At 37.5% G+C, this 27,517-nt stretch overlaps 1 protein-coding gene across 1 annotated transcript in view; it reads left to right on the top strand.

Moving 5' to 3' along the window:
• The window catches only part of LOC107568733 (glypican-5-like), a gene marked incomplete at its 3' end in the record, with an annotated part of 62,365 nt that overhangs the window by 32,897 nt on the left and 1,951 nt on the right, over positions 1-27,517 (top strand). Inside the window, exons 4-6 of the mRNA XM_016254724.1 lie at positions 4,336-4,481; positions 6,430-6,489; positions 7,361-7,483. Of these exons, the coding sequence (XP_016110210.1) occupies positions 4,336-4,481; positions 6,430-6,489; positions 7,361-7,483 (329 nt within the window). The remainder of the gene's footprint in view (positions 1-4,335; positions 4,482-6,429; positions 6,490-7,360; positions 7,484-27,517) is intronic.

The raw sequence follows: 27,517 nt of genomic DNA, 5'->3' as shown, positions 1-27,517 counted from the left end.
TTTTTAAAAGAAAGCATTAATTGCAACATAACTTTTTTGTGTGTTGCTGAAGAAGTAATATGTTTGTTTATTTAATCATTGAAAAATAATATAAAAATAATATACATATTTTTTAAAATATTGTTTTATTTTAATAACAAATCATGACTAAAACATTATTCTATTCTATTCTATTCATCCAGATTATAGAACAACCTTTGGGGTGTGATTTTGAGCGGAATAGGCAAAAATTATGATACAATTTTCAGATTTCATTGCTGATTTGATGTACTTAATGATATTGAAACGTAAGCTTGGCAAACTGTTCTCTTTCCTTATTCTTTCTATCTGTCTCTCTGTCTGTCTCTCTGTCTGTCTGTCTGTCTGTCTGTCTGTCTGTCTATTGTGTTTGGGAAAGTTACTTTTAAAAGTAATGCGTTGCAATATTGCATTATACTCCAGAGGGTGTTGTGGGTTAGTAGTTAATCATCTGAGACTGGTAACTGAAATTAATATAAACTAAAATCCAGATGATCCATGATCTTTTTAATTTTTTTTATTGGTTAATAGAATGGGATTAAATACATAAAGGATATTTGTGTTGTTTAACATTTAATTATTGCAGGTTTGTGTCATTCTGAGTTGCATTATTTTTATTAATTTTGAGGAATACTGAATCTGTTTTTTTTTTGTGAGTGAGATGAATTCATGCATATTCATATTTATTTTAGAACTACAGTACCATCTTCTGATTTCTCTCAACATGGGGACAGGAGAGCTGTCAGTCAATAAATTGGAAAAAAAGTAACTTGCATTACTTGTAATGAAAAAGTAACTCGGAAATTCTCTTGTAAATTAAAAAGTAATGCGTTACTTTACTACTTGCTTGAAAAAAGTAATCTGATTACGTAACTCGTGTCTGTCTGTCTGTCTGTCTATCTATCTATTGATCTATCATCTCTACGTTTTGGGCAAGAGAGCACTGAGAAAGTTGTGCTGCCTCTGGAGCGGGTTCTTACATCAGTAAACTTCATCACACACCATCACCACACCATGGAACTCAATACTCCCCCAGAGAGAGAGACTTACACAAACATGACGATTGAAGGAAAAGCCTGTCTTTAAAACAGACAGTCCCCTATAAATGATATAGATCGAGCGGTTGCCACATATAAAGATCACATGCCTTAAATTAGCCTTCCTCATAGCACACTGTAGTAAAACTGCAGCCAATCGCCCGCTTTCAACCACAAATACACAGTCCGTCTGTTACTCAAGGCCAGGCGCTCACAGCTCTTCCACCGAGACTACATCCACATGGGATAAAGCACTGTTCAGACCCGTCTAATCACACCCCGAATGTTTCACACGGTGACATTTCACAGATATTACAAGGACGGACAGGTGCACGCATACTCGCCAGACAAGAGCAAACCTCTGCTTTCAACAGTAGGTAATTGAGTAACAGTTGACCAGTGAAATGACCCACTGTGTTTAGTGTCACAGATCAGGGTGTCGTTGAGGTCAGTTCTGCCCCTCTCTCACACACGCATGCTTAATGCTTATTTTCACATGCTTTCGATTCTTATTAAAGATCTGTGCTTTCATTTAAGACTCTGTTTAAGACAGCTTTCGCTGTAATGTTGGTGTTATAGGACACTGATGGCCATTATTCTAGATGAATACTTGTTAAATATTGTTTCATCCCAAGGAGCAGAAAAAAATCTTCTGGAAATAAGATCAAGTTGCAGTGTAAGTAATTGCTACACCAAAAGCCTTATAGTGGTGAACTGAGACAAATTGAAGATAAACTAATTTGCTCGTCTTCAACCAGTTCTTGTTGGATTTGTGAAGATCCCTCACCATTAAAAACACCACACACACACACATTATACAACCCTTTGGATGATTGACAGGTGAGTTAACTGTAGTAGAAGTCACCTCTCAATCATCCACTGTGCTAAAAAAGGGTTCTCAGAAAAGATCAGCATTTACGCTACAAATGTGTTTTGACCACCTCTGACTCTTGATAAAATGAACAAATCTCAAAATATTCTGGACTCTGTTTACAGGAGGAGGAGATCGGGAGAAGGCCGTTGGGTTCATTCTGGGCTGCAGACATTTAGCTTTTTTACCATCAGAACGTCTGTCATGTTTTAGAGAGAAGACTTTGCGGATTTATTGAATTTTTATTAACTTATAAAATAAGCCAAGCCTTACAGGAAAAAATTCCCAGACTTTCCGAATGGAAAATAATTTGATACTGGGCATAGGGAAACTTCCGGAGAGTAATTCCATCCATGCATAAAGAAGCTCATGTATCTCAGATTTTCAGGATATTAAAAGAGTTTCTTTATGCTTGAATCCAATTTTTTTTTTAAATATGCATAACTGCAGCTGATTTCTAACCTCAATTACATATAACTGACTAGGATTAAGAAATTACACGTGGAACAGGATAAAATGCATGACGGTTCAAGGATAACCACTGTGTATTTGAGATCTTGGTCCAAAATCCACCGCTGAGTTTATTTACGGGGAAACGATGGTTCCCATGCTGTTCGTCAAATAGGAGGATAGAAAGTATTTACAATAGAGGGTAAATCAATAAACTAAACAGAATACAACCAAATCAAAACAAATATTTTCCCAGCACTCCACACATTTTTGGCCGATACTCATAATGCCTCATTCCGTTTAGGCTCAAAGGCTTCTAAAAGTGATAGAAAGAGACCAATTCAGTTTATTATTATTCATTAAAGCTGATATTTAACACATGTCAGTGTTTAATAATGTTTGTACAAGCTATTAAGTATATTAAATGTACTGATATCAGATATCTTAAATATACTGTAGTTTAATAAATGTTTTAAATGTTCTTTTCCTTTAGCCTGGTATCGTGTCCAGGAAGACATCTGATTCTAATGGACTCTGTTTGTATGCATGTGTGTGTGTGTGTGAGCGAGAGGTGCTATTTGTGGATTTTGGAATAAAACTCATATCATTTTACTAACTTGTAGTGAACAGATTGATTTAAAGTCACTAATAATTTTAATCTGAGTTTTTATTTAATAAAAAGAAGCAAAACCGTAAAGTTTGTGGAGCAGATGCAGCTAAGTTTCATTGTTGCGTCTGAACCCATTTTTGTGGTATAGTCTAGTCATTTCTTTGCATTCAGTGGTAAAGGCTCATCTCAAGCCTATTACTCTCTTGCTCACAGGCATTTTTAGATTTTACTTAGGACTTCGATTTAATTATTTAGGACATTTAGTCCATATATGAACTTTTCTACAAGTGTTCCAACCAAGTTTTGCAGGTTTTTTTTTTTTTTTTAAGTCAAGTCATTTTAGCAGTTTGATATTTTTGAGGACTTTTTCATAAATTTGGACTTCGTAAGTGTAGTGAAACATTGCCCTGCTAACATAAACATTCTCCACATCACCATAAAAACTGTTCATAAAAAGTCTTTCGACTTCAAAATGTCGTTTTAAATTGTCACATTAAAATTGCCACTTGCCATTTCTTTTACCAGCAATTTCTGAGTGAAAATGGTTTCTATTCTCAGAACAAAGATACAAAGCTGTCACTGGAATGGTTCACTAAGGCACAAAAGCTGAAAGGTACATCTTTTGAACCTTATTTAGCCCTAAATGGTGCATAATTGTACCTTAAAGGTACATATTAGTATAAAAAGTGTAACTATTAGTAACTTTTGAATGGATACCGCCCCAGTGACAGTTTTGTACATTTCTTTCCAATCTCACACTATTTCTTTCAGTGTATTTATCCTGCAGGGTTGCACCTTGTTATTCATTCAGGAAGTAAAGCGAGTGTCGGAGCGAAGACTGTCTGACCTCCGACTTCACGTCTGAGCTCCCAGAGCAATGACAAGTGATGCAGGAGATAAGGATTTATTAATGCCACATAAAATTGTCATTATTAAAGGTGACTGATAGGAGAGGGCAGAAACTGAGGGTAATCATTTGGATCGTTGTAGTTGGGTCCGCTTTGACTAATGGACTGGTGACGTCTGCTGGAGCTTTTAGTGGGATGAAACGGCATTGATTAAATGTGTGTGTGAGAATGAGGAAGAGATAGAGGTGAACGAGGTGTAGATATAAAAGCAAATGCAAATTGAGAACCTGTGTTACAGCAATAGTCTCTAATGAGATAAACTGGATTATACACAGACACACGTTTGTTTTTCCATTATGGTAGGGACTTTCCAATGTGATCTGTCTCTACTTTTCCATTAGAGTTTCATTTATCACAGAGACAAACACACTTACGTCATCCGTTCTGTCTTCCTGAAGGGACATAACATAACCCTCTCTCATCTGTCTCTCTGTCTTTCAGGTGGATAAGGTATGTGGTCACTCTTCAAATGTGTCTTCAACCACAGTCAGAACGTTTCCTCCAACTTCAGTCACACCGCCACCTGCCAACAGCTCACCGGACATTCCAGGAGCCGATAAGATCGGCATGTTGGCTCACCTTTACAGGTTAGGCTGGATCCTCTGTTCTGTCACCAAAACTCATTTATTGAAAAAACTATTTTTACAGCTCTTTGATACTTCAAAGTCTTGAGGTAGAGTTTTGTAACCTGAAGATCTGCCTTTAAATGATAAATTAGGGATGCACCAGTATTTCAATTAATTGGCCAATCCCGATAATTGATATGACAACCAATATTATAAATTTACTGGTAGTTGACAGGTTTATAGTTAATCTAAAACTATTTTAAATATTTTAAATGTTAATAAATTAAATTAATTTATAATCATATATTTCATTCTAATAATTTTACACGCACACACACACACACACACACACACACACACACGCTCGCTCGCGCGCGTTTATTTAGCTATCTAAATGGGGACATTCCATAGGCGTAATGGTTTTATACTGTACAAACTGTATATTCTATCACCCTACACCAACCCTACCCCTAAACCTACCCCTTACAGGAAACTTTCTGCATTTTTTACAAATAAAAAAAAAAACTTTTTATACCAATTTTACAAATGAGGACGTCCCCAAAGGGAGGTTTTTGAAGATTTTGTCAGGTTTAGCTCACTTTTGGGTACAAATTTGTCCCCAAAATATGGTTAATTAGGCACACACACACACAATAACAATGCATTGAAATTTATATTAAATGTACCTTTGTATATCGTATTTTATTTTATGTATTATTTATTTTCATTTATGTATTCCTTTATGTGTTTATTTTTAACCCTGCTATTAATTGTTGACACATCATGGTCAAACTATTGGCCAACATCCCATATTCTGTATTTTTTAAGGGTTCATTACAAAACATTCAAAACATTTAAAAAAAAAATGTGTCCATCTATTTTACTATATAATACACTTTTGTAATCTGGCATAGAAAGCGTTATGACATGTACATAAAAACTAACCTCTATACTCCTAGGCATGTGATTCCTTGCTGTCTGAAATAAGAAACATGTCATAAAGTGTGTAAATATACATGCAGGTACACACACTTTGGTCAAACAGACACATTTACCCATTTGGCAAGTGTCTCAAAAGACCCTGATTATGCTATTGGACATTGTGTCTTCAGACCCAGATCGTGAAAAGGCCCTCACACACACGCTGCAGATAGCCATCACTAAGTGGTAGGCTGGCAAGGACAGTGCTGTAACTGGCACTGAGACTGTTGCCTGCAGGAACACAGAGAGATAAATGGATTAGAGGTTTTTTTTCCGGTGTGCAGGAGTCAGTGGAGCAGAGGACAGCAAACACTCATCACTGTACAGATGACATCATCTCTCTGCACTAAAAGTCTTCAGAAATGCTCTGTCAAGCAAGCCAGGAAATTTATAAATGAAAAATTTACAATTATTTTCAAAGAATAGCTAGAGTGATCATCATTATTAAGATCAGAGGTCAGAACACAATGGTTTAATGGACTGCTAAGCTGTCTGTTACATCCATGTTGAATCTCCATCGACATGAATAATGGAGTTCAACAGTAGGGTTCTGGAAGTAAAAATTCTTAGTTCATAGTCAATTTCATGGATAAATTTTAACTAAAGACATCAGTAATGCTTTTTGAAGCATTAAAGCAACACTAAACACAGAATGATTCGATTACATCATTTGTAAATGTAAAATACATCTCTTTTTGTCTAATTTTCAAATACTTTTTGTTGTGATCTCGGTTTGGTCAGTGTGATCTCGGTACTTCCTGAATCCGCCTGGTTGAGTTTCATTGCTAGTGTGATATAACCCATCTTCCAGGTCTGGTTTGCATGTGCATGAATGATTTTCATGATTTTTCTCTCCCTCTCACCATCATCCCCTCCCCCTGTTTTGTTGCCCTTTGGTTTCTTCCATCTCTCTGTCCTCCAAACTGCTTGCCTCATCCTCCTTTGGACTGTTCCATTGTGTTGTACTGGGGGATTTGACCGTTATCAGTTCACTCCCTCTGAAAACATCCAAGAGCGATGGAGGTAGAACTCTGAAAAAAGTTGCACGGTAAGCATGAATATATTTACTAAAAAAAATTGCATTTATTTCTGATAATCTTACTTAAAATTTGAATCTCTGTGTGTGCTTTCCTTGGGTAATATAGATTATCTCTGCCTCTTTTTACCCACTTACTACCTTACCAGTTAGGGTGCTTTCACACTAGTGCTATTGGTGCTGATCGAGCCCTTTTGTCATTAGTGTTTGGTTTGTTTGGTTGCTGTGAAAGCTGAAAAGTTGTACCCAAGTCTGACTATGGTTCATGTGGTTTCCCATCTGATTCACATTTGGTATGAATGCAGTCTGGCCTAATTTTTGCATGTGAACCACTAATGTTAACACATAATTTGTTCGATATTGACTCTGGATGTTATTTAGAAACTGAAAACTGAACGTCTGATGGGTGAGGGATCGAATCGAACTTGGGTTCAGATCAAGCAAATAAACCAAAGTGTGAAAACCGTAATTGCAATTTCATAATTACAAAAACAGTAATAGTAATTGTAATTTCAGGTTGCCTGATTGGTTCCTTACTAAGCATGTGACCCGTAACTACCATCGCTGTAAAGGTCATCCCTGAAATATACTTGTTTGGACAGACAATTTTTCATCTCCGTCCCTCCACCAAATCTATCTGATAGAGGGACAATATGCACACACTTTTTTAATTAACATATATATATTTTAATTAAATGTAATAATTTTTTTTTATTTAATTTAATTTAATTTTATAGCCTCAAATAGCCTCAAAATACGTTCCTAAAGCTGTTGTTAACAATGGGGTCTCTGGATTTATCATTCAAAACATTTAAAAACTTTTACGTCTCACAATATTACTTATTATCTGAATGTCTTGTTTATTTATTTATTTGTGTTGTAGGGAGTTTACGGGGTATATCTCCCGGTATAAGTCTTTCTTCTCCATACTTCCGGAGACGTTGTGCGAGGGAGAGATGGGCATCGACGAGCTCACGTGTTGGAGTGGAGATGACGTAGTCAAAAGGTGAGCCATTCAGTGTGGACAGATCAATTACTTTTCACTAGAAACTGGTTTTGAGGTTAGGACAAACTGTGAGATGGACTGTGTATGTGCTAGTGCACAACACAACAGTTACTTCTAAAACTAATTATGTTTGTCTTGACCCTGCTTAGAAAAAAGTAGCTGGTCTCCCTTAGCCTGGTCATGCTGGTCTGCTGGCTGGTTTTAAGGCATCTTTGCATAGCCGGTTTAAGGCTACTATGTGACTGCTAAAAATTCAGCATAAATACACAATGCCACATAAAAGCCAGACTAAACTATGTCTGCCCTGACCAACGTCAGCCCTTGTAAGTTGTAATTTAAGTGTAAATGCATGTGTGCCACCCCTGAAAAGCGTTAAACTGAAACCTCTGTGTTGTAAAGACTCCTAAATGCCACTTCAGAAGCACTTTTGGGCACTTTTCAGACTGACCAAGCTGCAGACCAGCTTAGGTTAGTTTAAGTGTTTTTTTCAGCAGGGTAAACCCAATGCAAACCTGAAGTTATACAGTCAGAGGTTTGCCAGCTCCCATCTGGCTTGGGTCTAGTATGTGTATGTGGGCTCTCAAGAACAAAGAAACACATTGCAAATAATCACTCAAGAAATTATAGATGGAAAAGCCAAATGCACCCACAGAGCTCCTCCATTAACGAGAAATTACCTTTGGGTCACACCAACTGACTCCTAATAGATTTATAACAGATCTGTTGCCCCTCAGAGAGAAGTGTTTACTTTGAGAATGGATGTCTGGCTCTAATTTCATGCCTCAAAAGATAACTCACCCTAACGACCAGTGACAAACGGCTTAACCGATGTAAGGTAACACAGAGGATTGCTGTAGCATTAACAGCCAGGAGACGTTGAAGTTGCCAAGTTTTGTTTTCTTTGTTGTTTCCCCTTTCTTTCTCTCTCGTGCTCTCTCTCTCTCTCTCCAAATTCTCCAAGTTTTTGTCTCAGAGTGATTTGGGGTTGTTGTATAGTGCCAAGGCTGTTTTGTGGTGTTTGTGGCCCAATGAAATTCTCTTTCTCTCACATCTATCACTCTCTCGTTCTCAGAGAGGTTACGCTGCAAACGGCGATCTGTCTTTCATTTCCCTGCTGGCTTCACTTCTTAAGCACCATCAGCAGAACATGCAATTATGACAATGTTCTCTCTCTTTCTCTCCCTCACTCTCACTTGTTCCGTCTCCCATACCCAAATGTGGTTGCCCTGCCTCCCATCAATCTCTATAGCAACCAGCCAAATCCTGGCCATCAACAATGCAGCGCAAAAGAGAAACGGATAGAAATAAACTATATATGGCTTTCCTTCATATTAATGCCTTTATTAAAAGTACTGGTGGTACCATAGTGTTAGATGGTAATGCAATGCTACTTTGATATTTAGTATACTATGGTACTGAATGATTTGTGTACTCTTGGTCAAAAGCTTTATAGAACATGCTGTATTTTTTAAGCTTGTGCTTTCCATAATGTGACATTTTTTTCAAGTAAAAAATGGATTGTGGAAGGGAATTAAAAAAAATAACAAGCGATTATGATGATTTTTTTTATCAATCAGTGAAGTTATTTCTGAGTTGTAGCAAATTATTACATTTTGATGTAAAATTACAAACTTTTTTTGTTTTGTTGTCGTTTTTGGACAATTATGCACTGGTGAATCATTCCCATAAGACCAAGAACTTGTATTAAACCAAACAGGGTTGATGTAGATTTCATGTTGACTTGGAGCAGCATGTAAGGATTGTGATCTCCAGTAAAAACACACACTCTCTACTGCAGTCCAAAAAAGAGCTGTCTTTTCTTCACCCCCCTTTCTGTCTGACATTTTTCTTCTTTCTCAATTAAGCAGTCTTTGAAATTTGGCCTAACACTCTGTGTTTCCAACAGAACAGTCTGTCTGCCAGCAAGATGCAGAACAGAAACAATACAAGATATTTGTAACATTTTGTAGCTAATTTGGAATGAATGTGAATGTCTAGACTTGTTTAGCTAGCGACCAGCTAGAAACCATGTAAAACCACTTTAAGCTAGTTTTAGCTTTTCAGCAGTTTACCTTAAGTCATCCAGGGTCTCTATGACTCGCATCGGATGCTCTTTCACATTCGGGTTGGTGTTACTCCAAGCAACTCTCTGCTGTCTTCAAGAGTCTCACTTTGTTTCCTGCTAAAACTTCACCACAACTGTTGATCAGTTGGGTGGTGTGATGCAGTGGCTAAATAGCTGGGCTGGGAAACCAAAGGCTATAGGTTCAAATCACACAAGGGATAATCCATTAGCCATTGACACTGTGTCCTTTAGCACACTTTACTCAAGTAGAACTGTCCCAGAGTCATTTTGGATAAAATATATGTTTTATACAGAGCAGAACTTCACTCTTCGCAGTAGACCTCAAACTACACTGGTGAATGGATTGATTGATAATTTCACATTCCAGTTTAGACTGAGTTTAGATTTAGATTGATCCTTTGATCTGAGATTTGATCCCTGCTGGTCTCAGAACTTTGTCCAAAGTGAATAAGATTCAAGATAAGATAACTCTTCCATCTCTGTATATCAGCACTGAGTTCTGGACACAATTGTTAAAGGTAATCCATTTCATGCTTTTAAAACCATAGTTTTTTTAAATAAAAAAAAACGTCTTTACAATATGTAGAATTTACTCTATAATAATATACCATACAATTTTTTTTTACTTTGAATATGTACTGTAAATGCACACACATAATACAACATACTGTGCATACATACATATATATATATATACACACACACACACACACACACACACACACACACACACAAGATATTTAGCCATTTTTACCAGCTGTCAATGGAAAAGGATGCATTTTGCAGGCAGGTGACAATATCACAGCTACAGTGATTTCTATCTCATTGTTTTTTGTCTAGTTAGGGCATTGAGTTTTGGGTGTTTATGTATGTCCTAAAAGTGGACAGTTAAAGGGATAGTTCACCCAAAAAATATATATTTTTTCATCTTTTAATAACCTTTATGTCTTTCCAAACCTGTAAGGCTTTCTTATGTGAAACACAGAAGAAGATATTATGAAAAATTCTCAGTGTTTTTTGTCCATGCAGTGAAAGTCAAAGAGGACTATTGTTGTTAGGCACAGGCTGGTATCTACATCACAAGTAAATTATGTCAAAATTGAAATTTTTTCAGGTGAACCATACCTTTAAGTTTTATTCACACTGACAGTGATTTCATCGCTAGTGATCACTACAGTCACTCTATTATTTTTTAAAATGTAAAAAGTCTTGAACTTCACTGTTTGCACTCCTATTGATAGTCGCTGCATTTTGTCACTGCTCATTTACATTAAGAAATCAGCTGAAATTAGTCACTCATGTTATGTCAAATAACCAAAACTTTTTGAAACAAACTGCTGTCAGTGTGAAACAGCGGTAGTCAGTGAAAAGTAGCTAGTAGACATGAATAAATAGACAAGATTCAAAGACTGGAGGGATAGCAATGCAGTGACCACCGCTGAAGGTGAGGTGTGGATGGCGTTGTCCTACAGAAGAATGCAGGGAGGTCTCTCAGGGGCCGCTTTGCTGAATCTGGGTCCCCCGCCGCATGGAGCTGGAACAAAGGGCCTCCTGTGAGCTCTGTGTGGGAAACAGTGGAGGAGAGAATCCCAACACCCAGCCTGGGAATGTGCCCTCTAAATACATGGAGCAAAATCCATATAGAGAGAATAAATATTGCACACACATGTCTCTTTCTCTGTAATTGTGTCACATTCGCGTCATCAGTCAAATCTATATACGTGAAGGTTCCTGTTCATGCACAGATGACTTCAAAGCATGTCAGATGGGATGGAGATTTGATTTGCCATTTGTTTTCAACTCTTTCATGCTAGGCTTCTGGAAATACTCAACAGTAGATATCAGACAAGAAATGGCGACAAAGCGAGCATGTGTTTGCGTGCATATGGATCTGTCCATGCGTGTCCGTTCTCTGGTAGTGGTTCTGGAGGAGTCTGGGATGTTTGGTCAGAGATTCTGAATGCCACAGATTTTTATGCCCGCACGATTAACCAGTTGTTTACCATTCACACGTCTGGAAACCATTCAGTCAGCCTGATCTGCTCTCTTTCTCTCTCTCTCTCTCTTTGCTTCCTTCTTTCCTCTTACTCAGTATCACAGTTCCTTGTTCTGTCTCTTCCTCTGTGTGTGGCCCTCATCCACAGATCACACCACTGAGACATATTTAAAGTCATCTTTGGTGAGGACTGGTGTTGATAATTCTGATTTTGTGTGTGTGGGGTGGTTGATGGAAACGCTAGAAATGGTGATGCTCAAAAATTGAAGTCCTTTCTTTAGATTAAAACATGTTTGATTGGATGTTAGCAGATTTATTTATGTATTTATTTGCATGAATTAATCTCAGTAATCATATACAGTCATCATCAATTATAAATGATGCAGAATCTTTATTTTATTTCATTTTATTTACTTTTTTTTTTTTTTAAATGACTGAAATGCACCTGCTTTCAAACACTTGCATTTGAATAACTGCTTTAAAAAAATAAATATTTAATATTTATAAATATATTATATTATATTATATTATCATAATATATTATATTTTCTTTTTTTTCAACTTGTTTTTCTCAGAACTCTAGTCAAAGCTGAATAAATGTATTAAAACCTTTAAAGTGGTTTATTATTATTATTATTTTCAGCTGTCAGTGGAGAAAGATGCAATTTGATAGCTGGGATTTTTTGTGACAAAAGTGACAAAACCATATTACTGTAATAAAACCAAAATTACATATTATTCTGATTTTGTGTGTGGTGATAGAAATGGCTCAATTTGCCATTTATTTACTTTTGACGTGATTTTAATTCCAATAAACACAATATATGATGGGGAATTTCCTTTTTATTTTATTTTATTAAATGGTGTATTTTGGGTTTGGGTTAGTAATTATAATTAGCTTTATTTAAAAACAATAGAAGTCTTATGTCCTCACTTGGATGACTAGTTATGTGTGTGTATATGAGTGTGTGACAAGTGGTCATATTAAATAATATAAATTGAGCCAGCTGAGTGCACACTGGGATAGAGGACACCCAACCCATTCCCATGACCCACATACACACTGTGGACCAGAACACACACACACACACACACACACACACACACACACACAAGCAAGTTTGAGTAGGTTATTGTCTTCTGTGGTCACTACAGTCACATTATGACAAATAGATAGAAAGAGAGTGAAACATTGCTTTCCATTACATTCCATCACTAACCCTAACCGTATTCTAGAGTGAGGGTGTAAAATTAGCTTTAATTGGTTGATTAGTCATGACGAGAGTATTTGTAGTTCCCTGTGTGCTTGTTGCTTTTTTTCTGGCCGTTATATTTGCTTTGTTCTAATTAACAACACTGTTCTCACGTCTTTGTTATGCTCTGTGCTCTAGAACCCATGAGACTTGCACGTTCTGGAACGTGCTTCTGGCGAAAGGACAAAAACAATCCTTCCCTTATATAAGACCTTGAATTTAATTATCTGAATCAATCCGGGGAGGGACACAGATGATTCTATTCCACATTTCATTCCAGAGGCGCATGGCTGAATCAGATTCGATAACATCACCTCAGGGCCCTTCAGATCTGATCCACAATTGGTGTTGAAAATCAGAAGTTCTTACAAGCGATGGGCGAGACATTACAGACTCATCAACAGTGGGGCTGTAGAACAGACGCTCATTTGAGAGTTGCTCAGTCTAGTTGGATTTTTGACCTCGTAGAGAGAGAGAAAGGAAAAACAAGTGGAAAATCTGCTGAATGTAACATGGCAAGACAAAATAATTGAAAAAATATATCGTTTTGCAGTTGGCCAGACCAGAAACATTTCCCCCAGCTGGATATTGGCCACATGTTGTTGTGTTAGCAATTATTGAATGAATGTTTTGTTTTTATTTAGATATATTTGTAAAGTCATATAGTTCTCATGGTCCTGCTGAACAGACCAGATTAGACCAGCATGATTTCCCTCCTTTTCCAGGCTGGTTTATTTAGGTACTGGTTTAGCCAGTCAAGGTTGAGTGTTTATTATTATTTTATTTTTACGACATGATGGCCAACTTTTCTCATCAAGTGTCATTTTCCATGCTGAAATATTTTAGTATCACTTTTACAGTAAAGTTCAGTGCGTTAACATTAGATAATGCTTTAGGTAACATGATGAACAGTACTTTACAGAATTTGTTAATTAGGTTTATTTTAATTGTTATATGTATTAATACATTTGTATTTTTAAATTTGTGAAACTACAGATTAATGACAATAGCGCAAAAATATTTTAAAAATGTTTTTGAAAAAAGTCTCCTATGCTCACAAAGGTTGCATTTATTTGATCTAAAATACAGTAAAAGAATAATATTATGAAATATTATTGCAATTTTAAGCAACAGTTTTCTATTTGAATATATTTTAAAATGTAATTTATTCTTGTGATGGCAAAGTTTAATTTTCAGCATAATTACTCCAGTCTTCAGTGTCACACGATCCTTCAGAAATCATTCTAATATGCTAATTTGCTACTCAAAACACAAGTAATATTAACAAACTGAACCTTGCTGCAAAGTGTTACTAATAAATGAAATAATCAACACTTAACCATGATGTAAGTTAGACTGGTTTTCTACTTTTTCAGTATCAATGTAATATCAGCATGGCTGTGATCTATTGTTTCCCATTATTTTGAATCCAAGTAAATATATTTATGCTCCCAGTATATTTGCAGCTTAGATTTGGCTTCTGTGCAGTGTAAAACAGCTCTAAACAGGCTCACAATGTTATGAGGGGTCTCCCACATAATGCTGGCCCCCCACTTGCAGTGGTTCTGATGCTGGGAAGGAAATTGTGAGGTTAGACCTTTTAGAACGTCAACTTTGACTTGTTTAACTGGAAGACAGGGCTTTGTTTCCCATAGCCACCATGTTGAGCATTACAATTTCCCCCATTCATTTTTCAAGACAACAGACAAATTAATTCAACTGCATTACATCATCTAGTCCACTTTTCTAGCTAAGTCACATGGAGCTCTCGCCTTTTGCACAGAACAGTGTAGCTATGAATCAAAGGAGTGACGATGCGGTGAGAAAGGAGCGAGATGAATAGCAAACTGGACAGCAGAGACTCGGAGTCATCAAACAGCATCTTGGAAGGGAGCCCTAGAGGAGATGAAAGGGATCAGTTTTCTGACACACTCCCTGTGGGCAGATCAGAGAGTCAGAGGTGCAGGCCCTGAGAGGGGAGCGTCTCTCTGGGAGAAACTCGCAGCCCTCCTCCAGAGTGCTGACCTTAAAGACGCTTCCTGTTCCTGCTTCTGCTCGCGTCATTAGCTTTGAGGAGATGGGAAAGAAAGAATAAGAGGATAGTGGAGAAAAGTAGGATAGTTTTGCTGAAAAGACCAGCTTAGAGCAGTGTGAATGGTTTATTCTGAATTAGTGCTGGTGTCACCAGTAACGCTACGGTAGACTTGATTAAACTTGTTCAAAAGCTTGTTATGGAACGATGGGGGAAAGCAGCATCAAAAACGACATTTGCTGGTGACCAAATAAGGTACTTTCGTAGTTAAGCTAGTCAAGAAGTCTGGTAGGCACACCATTATATTGCTGGTCATTTTACCAAAAATGCCTTTTTACCATTTTCAATATCTTCTCCTGATTTCTTTCTGAAGTATTCATCAGCTAGGGAAGCTTGTTAGCCTTGGTGGGTTACCAGCTTACTGTAATACAAGCCTAGACTAAGTTGGTAATTTCAACATGACTGTATTCTGTTATATTCCCTCTCCTCTTCATTCCTTTTCCCTCACAGCTTAAATGTTGAAGCAGGTTAACCAAGGTACAACAGCATTGCTGGTTATTCTAGTTGAGAACCCTGGTGAGGACACTAACTTTCTGTTCAATGGTCATTTCAACAATAATTTTTTTTCTCTTTTTCGTTCAATGGTAGTCTAAACTGGTAATTTCAGCAAGACTGTCCTCGTTTTCCTTTCTCTCTCGTTTCTTACTTCTCTCCTTCCTCACAGCTAATTTAGTTAGTGAAGCTTGTTGAAAAGTAGCCATACTGATGAAAGTAGTTAAGAAGCCTTGTGAGCATCCTAGCATCTTATGCTGGCCTCCATCGTCTTAAACACAGCAGGTCTTTTCAGCTGGGAGGTGAGGGGAAAATAGAGAAACAAGGTGGGATAGGGTAGTAGAAGAGACATTATGAAACAAAAGCTCATATTTGTTTTCGCAGAGTAAATGAAAGGCACGTCACAGTGGTGTCCTTGACCTCCACCTCCACCCTGCTTTGCATGACTGAAACACTGGTGTCGTCTCACTGTCTGTGTGAGCTAGAATCTTTCTCCAGCATACTTTTTTCCCCCATTATATTTATTTAGCTGTTTATTATTATTATTTACACTTTATTATTTTCTATAAATTTTTATTATTTGTATACTTTTTTGTTTTGGCTCCCCAGTCTGAAAACCCTTGGCCAAAGGTATAACTGGAGGAGGAGATATTTGGGTGTGCACCTGCCTGTGTGAGCTCCATGTGGCATTCGTCATGCATGTCCTGTTATTCTCAGAGTTTATGTTCAGTCGCTCACATGAGCAGAAATAGCTGAATGATGTGTGGCCTTGTAATCTTGGAACACATTCTCTCTGTTTGGATCAAAGAGATGGTTCTCAAGGTTTGAATGTGTGCACATGCATGTATATACCATGCTTTTGCATCATAGGAAAGGCCTATGGGTAAATGTGTGGCTACCTCAGTTCTTTAATTTCTACCTGCAAATTTAACAAATTGAAAAAGAAAGGATTTTAACATGAATAAATATGTATGCCCCCATTACCCACAATACATGCAGTTAACCACATGTCTTGGAGGGGATTTTCCAGACCTGAAATCAATTAAATGAATTCTGCGAACTGCCTTTCCCACAATTACCATAACACACCACACGCATCACTTCATCTTAACGAATTCAAGAATTATTGGATGATTCTCAGCAGACCAGATTCTTAAAGTCTTGTTGCGTTTTTAGCCTTTTGTTTAGAAACTAGATTTTGACATAATTACAGGGAATGCATTAAAAACTAATAGCTAATAAAATCTACACCTTATCATTTTATAACTAATACATGTATATTGTTAAACTAATAAATTGTATAACTAATAAACACATTTAGTAATGTAAATATGTTCATTATTTCTAGTTCAGTTTAGTTCCTTTGCATTAAAATTCATTTTTTTTCAAATTCTTTTTGTTGCCCGCATGTGGATCCTGTACTCTGTATCTCTTGTGTTTTATTTTTTACTCAACATCCATTACATACAGTCACCACCATAGTGGGGTTGTGCCAAAATTGTCCCCTAGTCACAATATCAACAGTATGAAAGTCGACCTAGAACAGAGCGGCTACCTTTTGTTATATGATGTCTCAAGGCTCACACACATGGACTACAAGTCACACAATTCTAGTTTAATTGGGCTCGATATTATGGGTTCTTTAAATGCTCGTGATGTCCATAGACTTGCCATCTGTTTATGTGTTATAGTTTGTCTCTGGAAATGTGGGTGTCTAATGTGTATTTCTCTTAAAGGGGTCATATTATGCTTTTTTAAAGATCATTATTTTGTGTATTTGGTGTAACAGAATATGTTGACATGCTTTAATGTTCAAAAAACACATTATTTTTCAAATACTGTACATTATTGTAGGTCCTCTATGCCCCGCCTCTCTCAAATGCTTCATTTTCTACAAAGTCCCTCCTTCCGACAAGCACATTGTGGGTTTTGAGACTTTAGTCTTTGCAACTTCAGGGATCTTATCTATGCACAATCAGCTTGTAACACTCCAAAGAGAAAGGAAAACTTGAAATCTCATCATATGACCCCTTTAATTGTGAGACAGACAGGTATGTCTGAGAGTGAGTTTGTGTGTTTTGTGCTGGTTTCAGAACTGATATAACAGGGAAAAAAGCTCTGTTCATACAGATGTAGCATACAGATGACACTTGAATCCAAAGCAACTTACAAAAGAGAACTTATCTTTATTGCAGTTCTCATACAGAACTAATATGTAGTCTGCTGCTGGGACTTGAGTGTCCCCAAATCAGAAAGAAGAGCCCATACTGACATCTACAGGCTAGATACACAGACCACAAATCACTGGAATAGTACAAAGAGGAATATTGATAAATATTACAATTTAAATAACTATTCTCTATTTTAATAGATTATATAAAATATAATTTATTCCTCTGATGCAAAGCTGAATTTTCAGCATCATTACTCCAGTCTTCAGTGTCACATGATCCTTCAGAAATCAATGTAATGACATGGCTGCTTCAACACTAACTGCGGTTACTGAAACCACGCCTTCTTTCTTTGCGTGAACATTTGGGCGGCATTATGCTAATATTTCCACATAGTGAGGTAGATATGTGGGGGCGTGTTAGAACGAGCCGTTTTAGGGGGGCGTGGCAGAGTCTTAACTTTGATAAAGAATATCTGTTTGGTTTTGAGACTTTAGTCTTTGCAACTTCAGGGATCTTATCTATGCACAATCAGCTTGTAACACTCCAAAGAGAAAGGAAAACTTGAAATCTCATCATATGACCCCTTTAATTGTGAGACAGACAGGTATGTCTGAGAGTGAGTTTGTGTGTTTTGTGCTGGTTTCAGAACTGATATAACAGGGAAAAAAGCTCTGTTCATACAGATGTAGCATACAGATGACACTTGAATCCAAAGCAACTTACAAAAGAGAACTTATCTTTATTGCAGTTCTCATACAGAACTAATATGTAGTCTGCTGCTGGGACTTGAGTGTCCCCAAATCAGAAAGAAGAGCCCATACTGACATCTACAGGCTAGATACACAGACCACAAATCACTGGAATAGTACAAAGAGGAATATTGATAAATATTACAATTTAAATAAATATTCTCTATTTTAATAGATTATATAAAATATAATTTATTCCTCTGATGCAAAGCTGAATTTTCAGCATCATTACTCCAGTCTTCGGTGTCACATGATCCTTCAGAAATCCTATTATTATGCTGATTTGATGCTAAAGAAACATTTCTTATTATTACTTTCAATGTTGAAAACAGTTGTGCAGCTTAATATTTTTGTGGAAACTGTGATACATTTTTTCAGGATTCTTTGATGAATGGGAAGTTCTAAAGAGCAGCATTTATTTGAAAATATAAACCTTTTTTAACATTATAAGTGAATTGACTGTCACTTGACCAATTTATTGCGTCTTCACTGAATAAAAGTATTACTTTTTTTTATTGTACTGACCCAACACTTTTTAATGGTCATGTGTAAAGTAGTTCATCATTTAAATAATGTTTACATATATAAAAGCTATCTCTCCTTATATTTCTCTCTTTTGCATCATCCTGAATGTGTTTACATTCACACACCTGTCAATCTTGATGCCTTTTCACTTTTGCAATAAAGTTATTTGCCACTAGGTGGCAGGATAGCACCTTTAGACTATTACAGAAAACTGAGAAGCATATTTTGGGTGACTTTCTTGTTGACTGACAAACGGCACCTGTGCAGTTCTGCCAGGTGTTTTAACTAACAATTTTGTGAAACCTATCTGCAATGTGTGTATGCTATTTTTTTTTTAAAACCTGTTTGGTTTTGTCTGGCATATGTGTCTGACATGTTCGTTGTTGCCTAGGACAGACGGTTGTGAACTTGAGAGATGTTAGCAGGCATGCATATGTCCATGTGTTTAATTCAATGGCACTCAGCCAAATTTGCCCTCAGTCATAACATTTTGGCCACTCAGCATCTGGCATCGGCCAGTGCCAACTTGAAGCCACTGGCATCACTTTGATGCTTGCACAAGCTGTGCACATCTGGCCTGTTGTTACTAAAATGACAGTCAGATAAAAAGACATTCAGTCTCTGCCATCATTTCAGTTTCTGCAAATAAACTGCAAAAACAATGAACATGTTGAGGTGTAAATGCACGTCACGGATATTTAATGTGTTTTTTTTGACAAGGAATTTAAACTCTATACTAAATATAGTTTTCATTGTGCACATACATTTGCATTCAAATTGACTGCGTGCACTGATAGTTTGTTATTGATCTGCATGACGTTGATGGAAAGCCCACTGGGGAAGAGATAGAGAGCAGCCGTAATAATGTATGTAAGCATTACAAAGACTTCTATTGTTTTGTATTTAGAGTGATTGATTTAATGAATTACCAATATGCCATCTGTACTTGGACTGTATAGTTGGATATAGAGAAATTATTATAGTATTGTATTTTTTTCTGGTTTGTGTTTTTCAGTATTCTATCTGATAACATTGTAGCCTTTGTTGTGTGTGTATGTGCTCAGAAGAAAGAATAGTGTGAAAACACATTCTAAAGTTGTTTATCAAGTCTGAACTGATCTTTTTTTCTTTTATCCAAAGAAAGAACTAAATCGTTAAATTGTTTGAGAGTGTAATACTTGTGTACTATAATAGGGGGCAGTAAAGAAGCACTAAGAAATAGATGGGGAAGTCGTGGCCTAATGGTTAGAGAGTCGGTCTCGTAACCCAAAGGTTGCGGTTTCGAGTCTCATACCGGCAGGGATTGTAGGTGGGGGGGAGTGAATGTACAGCGCTCTCTCCCACCTTCAATACCACAACTGAGGTACCCTTGAGCAAGGCACCGAACCCCAAACTGCCGCAGCAAAAAAATGGCTGCCTACTGCTCCGGGTGTGTGTTCACGGTGTGTGTGTGTGTGTTCACTGCTGTGTGTGTGCACTTTTGATGGGATAAATGCAGAGCACTAATTCCGAGTATGGGTCACCATACTTGGCCACATGTCACAACACTTTCACTAAAGAGTAGCTTTATTTGAAGCTCATGCTTTTCAATGCAATAGACAGAGATATGTTCAGAATAGCACACTAATTCTGCAATATATAGTATGTAAACTCAACATAGTATGCACCTAAATGACATACTACATTTGTCAAAATATGTAGTATACAAACCGATTAGACTGTGTCCAACTGTATGCCATGAATTGCTGAATTGTCTCTTATGCTCACCAAGGCTGCATTTATTTGATCAAAATACAGTAAAAACAGTAATACTGTGAAATATTATTACAATTTAAAATAATATAATGAGTAATATATTTTAAATTGTAACATTGTAACTTTTTAAACATGTTTTTAACTGTCACTTTTGATCTATTCAGTGCACTCTGTTTCACTCTCTGTCCATCTCTTGCTGTAGAGAGTCGAGTTTAAATGTTCCCTAGCTTTGTCCATGCATTCTCAGGAATGCGTTTTAAATCCAGTGCTGGAAATAGTGCCTCAGAATGACTATAGATAGAATGGAGATAGAGATGCAATCTCAGGCAGTGACATCATCTGCTGCATCTAAATGATTAGTGTGTGTACAGTATATGCGTGTATGTATGTGTGTGTGATGGTGTGTGTCAGCCCGCAAATGGGAGGTCGCTTCCGAAATTCTGAAATAATTGAGAACACATCTCAGTGGATTTTCACCTCCACTCACACACACACACACACACACACACACACACACACACACACACACACACACACAGAGGTTTGTTTTTATGGTTTATGGGGACTCTCCATAGGCGTAATGGTTTTTATACTGTACAAACTGTATGTGCTATTGCCCTACACCAACCCTACCCCTAAACCTACCCCTTACAGGAAACTTTCTGCATTTTTAGATTTTCAAAAAAACTCATTCTGAATTATTTATAAGCCTTTTGAATTACGTGGACACTGAAATGTCCTCATAAATCACCTTCTCGTTGTAATGCCTATATCATACCCATGTCATTATACAAATTTGTGTCCTCATAAACCACATAAACATGCACACACACACCCTTATTACAGTGTTATCTGGAGCTCATTGACTGCTGTGTGCCACTGACCTGTGCATCATTATGAGTGAAAGTGTAAGAGATGTTAAAAACTGTGGGACGAGTTCAAAGAACAGGAAGTTCTCTGCATGGGGCGCTACTGCTGACCAATTAATGCCACATCCACAGGGTCACACACACTCGGACTGCCTTTAGTGTTTGTGTGTGAATTTGGCTTCTCACCAAACCGCCGCTTTATGCTTTAACAGTGAACAGGCAGAACTGGTGACCATGTTTAAGGGACTGGGGGCAGATTTACTAGTAAATGTTCCCATAAGCAGCTACTTCCTTCAGTTAATTTATAGCTAGAATGGGCTCATCCAGGAATCTCATGCCTCCCCCCCCCCATGCCTAGGGTGTAGTAATTATAGTTGGCTTAATAGAGATCTACTATAATAGGGGGCAGTAAAGAAGCACTAAGAAATAGATGGGGAAGTCGTGGCCTAATGGTTAGAGAGTCGGTCTCGTAACCCAAAGGTTGCGGTTTCGAGTCTCATACCGGCAGGGATTGTAGGTGGGGGGGAGTGAATGTACAGCGCTCTCTCCCACCTTCAATACCACAACTGAGGTACCCTTGAGCAAGGCACCGAACCCCAAACTGCCGCAGCAAAAAAATGGCTGCCTACTGCTCCGGGTGTGTGTTCACGGTGTGTGTGTGTGTGTTCACTGCTGTGTGTGTGCACTTTTGATGGGATAAATGCAGAGCACTAATTCCGAGTATGGGTCACCATACTTGGCCACATGTCACAACACTTTCACTAAAGAGTAGCTTTATTTGAAGCTCATGCTTTTCAATGCAATAGACAGAGATATGTTCAGAATAGCACACTAATTCTGCAATATATAGTATGTAAACTCAACATAGTATGCACCTAAATGACATACTACATTTGTCAAAATATGTAGTATACAAACCGATTAGACTGTGTCCAACTGTATGCCATGAATTGCTGAATTGTCTCTTATGCTCACCAAGGCTGCATTTATTTGATCAAAATACAGTAAAAACAGTAATACTGTGAAATATTATTACAATTTAAAATAATATAATGAGTAATATATTTTAAATTGTAACATTGTAACTTTTTAAACATGTTTTTAACTGTCACTTTTGATCTATTCAGTGCACTCTGTTTCACTCTCTGTCCATCTCTTGCTGTAGAGAGTCGAGTTTAAATGTTCCCTAGCTTTGTCCATGCATTCTCAGGAATGCGTTTTAAATCCAGTGCTGGAAATAGTGCCTCAGAATGACTATAGATAGAATGGAGATAGAGATGCAATCTCAGGCAGTGACATCATCTGCTGCATCTAAATGATTAGTGTGTGTACAGTATATGCGTGTATGTATGTGTGTGTGATGGTGTGTGTCAGCCCGCAAATGGGAGGTCGCTTCCGAAATTCTGAAATAATTGAGAACACATCTCAGTGGATTTTCACCTCCACTCACACACACACACACACACACACACACACACACACACACACACACACACACACACAGAGGTTTGTTTTTATGGTTTATGGGGACTCTCCATAGGCGTAATGGTTTTTATACTGTACAAACTGTATGTGCTATTGCCCTACACCAACCCTACCCCTAAACCTACCCCTTACAGGAAACTTTCTGCATTTTTAGATTTTCAAAAAAACTCATTCTGAATTATTTATAAGCCTTTTGAATTACGTGGACACTGAAATGTCCTCATAAATCACCTTCTCGTTGTAATGCCTATATCATACCCATGTCATTATACAAATTTGTGTCCTCATAAACCACATAAACATGCACACACACACCCTTATTACAGTGTTATCTGGAGCTCATTGACTGCTGTGTGCCACTGACCTGTGCATCATTATGAGTGAAAGTGTAAGAGATGTTAAAAACTGTGGGACGAGTTCAAAGAACAGGAAGTTCTCTGCATGGGGCGCTACTGCTGACCAATTAATGCCACATCCACAGGGTCACACACACTCGGACTGCCTTTAGTGTTTGTGTGTGAATTTGGCTTCTCACCAAACCGCCGCTTTATGCTTTAACAGTGAACAGGCAGAACTGGTGACCATGTTTAAGGGACTGGGGGCAGATTTACTAGTAAATGTTCCCATAAGCAGCTACTTCCTTCAGTTAATTTATAGCTAGAATGGGCTCATCCAGGAATCTCATGCCTCCCCCCCCCCATGCCTAGGGTGTAGTAATTATAGTTGGCTTAATAGAGATCAGTTGGAGAATGATCCCTGTGTGTGTGTGTCATTGCACTGCCCAACTGAATAAAGAGGTGTGTTTTTTCCACACCCTGCCTGGTCTATGGAGGGCGACTTGTAACGAGCCCCAACACCGATAATAACAGACCAAATCAACCTTAACTTACCTCAGATACACTCTCTACCCTTCAGTCACCTTTTCTCTTTCTTTTTTTTTATCCCATCATGCACAGTGTGTGTTTGTTTGTGTGTGTACACCCTTTTGCATAACATTAATGGAGAGAGTTATTGATGTTGCACTCAATAACACACAACACTCATATCTGCTGCTGTTCAGTGTGGAAACATTGACGTGTGTGTGTGTGTCATGGACTGAGCTCAATGCCATATCCTTTACTCTTGAGGAACTAGCCACACACACATAGGCCTACAAATAAAGCAGCTGTTGGCCACATGGGCATCTGTCCCTGCCACTGGCAGCCACAGTCTGCTTTCCCATCATCCCTTGGGGCGGCATGCTTGGCTAGGACTCTGTTCTGTGGTTTATCTCCACCATTTGCTCATCCTCTCAAACTCCCTGATCGCTATAGGATTCCTTCTCTTCACATCTTTGTCTATTTTAAGAATTGTACATCTCATTTTATTTGGCACGACTCCCGTCTGTATTGATTGGCATCCGTTCTCAGCGTAGATGTGTGTGTGGATCCGCCTGCAGTTCTGTCTCTGTGTCTAAAGTGTTATTTATGGATTTAAATGGACACTTTTTAATCCAAACATTTCCTGATCCTGTTGGGTTTTCATACCTGTTTTTCTTCACCAGAGACTGATGGTCCAGAGGTGAACTTATCAAATGTCTTTTATTTTCCTCTGTTAGTCTGGGCATGGCACAAGAGATTGGATCCAAGCAACCTTCCAGCAACCAGAGGGTCACATTAAATAACACAATGACCGAGTCATTAGCAGACTGCAAGCTAACTTTGTGCCACAGCCTGAGATCAGTGCATGTCTCCTGCTAAAACTAAACTGAGGCGTAAAGTCTTTTAATTGGGATTCTCGGAAACAGTTGTGGTTCTCGTGATCGTATATTCATCTGAGATCCATGACCTGTGTTTTAGGAGTTCCTGTATAATTCAGTGCTGTGATAAAACTGCTTGTCTCGCCATGTTGGCCCAATGCCTTCTCGGTTTCACCTAAAACTTCTTAGGCTAAAAAGCTGTGTTTGTACATTTTTCTTGGGAAAAAATAATGGCATGAAAACAGAAACTTATTTTCAGTTGGGTAGAGAGTTGCATGGGGTTAAATTTGGGATGAATCTTGTTGTTTTTGCGATGAATCTATATTGTTTTTATTAAAACAGAGTGACATCAGTTTGCTGACAGATCTTTGATTGGCAGGTGGCTGATGATAGTGGACCATTTGGACAATTTTTCATAAAAAGGACAATTTTTTTTAATCTTAAGTCCATGGATGGACGGTTGGTTGGTTAGATAGATGTTAGATGGATAGATTGATTGGATGGATGGATGAATGGTTGAATAGATGGACTGATGGTTAGATATGGATGGATAGATAGATGGCTGGTTGGATGGATGGATGGATGGATAGATTAGATGGATGAATGATAGATAGACGGTTGATTAGATAAATGTTAGATATAGATAGATAATAGATGAATAGATGAATGGATAGATAGATAGATGGTTGTTAGATGGATGGGTAGATAGATGGATGGTTGGTTACATATTAGTTAGAAAATGAAGAGGTGGATGAATAGATTTTGATTCTTTGACATCTCACTTCAAATGAATGACACCCTCTTTCAAGCACACATCTTTTCAAAGCAGCTCATCCTCGACAGTGTGTGATTGCTGTTTTCTGTCTGGTTTGTCCTCATGCAGGCAGGCTGCCATTGTGTCTCTGTTCTGAGAAAAATGTATGGAGGACAAAAGAGCTGTCCGTTCCACAGACAGCGGAGCAGCGTATTCTGAGAAAGTTAGAGAACTCCGAGCTTGTAATTTCCATGCCTGTGTCACGGCTCTCTCTGCCAGTTTATCACACTCCAAACCTCTAATTTATCCAGATCAGATTAGCACATTCTAGTGGTTCTCATTCACTCTCTGCCGCCCCATTAATTACAGAGCAGCTCTGCTGTTTGCGATCTAAGGTCTTGTTTCTTTTTTTCTTCCCTCTCTCACACAAATACTCAGTCACGTTGTGACAATTTTTACTATTTTTTTTTTGTTTTGTTTTGCTTTAAAACATATGAGAAGATGGAGAAGTTCTACACTCTTATAGGGTTTTTAATGGTTCTTTGCAGCATTTTGGGTTGTAAAAATTTTTTTCTTATTTTTTTATTTATTGATTTTTTTTCTTTCGTTGGTCGTTTAGCTTCTTGATGCTACATTATAGGTTGTCCTATAATCTTTTAACACATATTTGAATTTTCCCAGTTTTCTAAAGACCAAATAGAACTTAAAATGTTCTTCTATGGCATCATAAGGCTTTAACATTTTTTTAAGAATGCAGATAGATCTGCAACACAGTTCCCAAAATTGCTAGCTTCTGTTTTGTATGTTTCAAATTTCAAATGCGTTTCATGCTCAACCATCATTAATTTTCAAAGCTTTTGTAATAATCTCTGTTTCCATGGGAATCTGAGAATGCAGTGATTATGGAATGTTTGCAATGCTGTGTTGCTTCCTGCTGGGAACCATACAGCATCCTGTCAGAGATGCTTTTAATGTGTTTTATTCAAAAATTTGTTTTTATTTGCATCGTTGATTATGTGTATTCTGTATATAAGGCTGTCTGAGCTGTTTATGTTTATTAGACTGTGTTTAGAGTTTTTTATTTTTCAAATTATTTTTTAATTAGTTAGTTTTCACTTTATTTTTAGTTTCTTTGGTGTTTTATAGTTTCAATTCAGTTTTAGTTTAGGAAATGCATAAGAAAAAATATCCCAAAACCAAGGCTGCTAAACAGTGGCCGACCTCTATTAACATAACATCTCTTCATACTTATCTTTCTGAGAGAGAGAGCAGATTACAGTAATGCAAAATGATCCTGCAATAACGGATGTCCAGACTAGAGCAAATACTAGTTGTTGAATCATTAGGGAGAGAGCGAGTGTGTTCATTAAGGAGGATTCTAGGATTCCTGCTCTTCTAACTCTCTCCTCTGGGTCATGCCTAGGGATTATAGGCTTTCTTAGTACAACATCATTAAGGGAAAGAGAGTGTGGTCCTTTCTCTTCAAGACATCATATTAAAGCATTTAATATGCATATTAAAGCATATTAAAGATATGATTGGAGAACTTGTGTTTGGAGTAAGAAGCAACTCTTCTAGTCTTTCAGACGTCTTTAGTGAGAACTGGTACATCAGTCTGTCTTTCCCTGATCCAGCAGGTAGATCTTTACTGAGACCAAACCAGGCTCAGTGTCTAGACTCTAAATATCTCTAGTGTCCAAAATTCATTTTCAAATATAAAGACTAAAGGCTGACCATACAGAACAACTTTAGACGTCTAAATTCAAAATAATAGCGTTTTAATTGTGTATGTTGCTGAGCTGCTATTTTTATAGATTTTTTTTTATTTTATTTTTTTAAATAATATTAAGATTATCAGCACATCAGGGGTTTTGGGATATATTTAGTTGTAAAAGACAATAATCAGATGAGGCATCAGTCTGAGAGGAATGATGTTAGATACAGCTGAATTTTATATAATAAATGCATGTAGAAATCAAATAGATTTTGGATTGCAACGTGTTTACAGCATTAAACCCCCCCCCCCCCCCCCCCCCACCCCCCCAACAACAAAAAAAAAAAAAAAA

Source organism: Sinocyclocheilus grahami, unplaced genomic scaffold, assembly GCF_001515645.1.
Source record: "Sinocyclocheilus grahami isolate Dianchi unplaced genomic scaffold, SAMN03320097.WGS_v1.1 scaffold1277.1, whole genome shotgun sequence".
Classification (NCBI taxonomy): Eukaryota; Metazoa; Chordata; class Actinopteri; order Cypriniformes; family Cyprinidae; genus Sinocyclocheilus; species Sinocyclocheilus grahami.
This window is presented reverse-complemented; position numbering and strand designations above follow the sequence as displayed.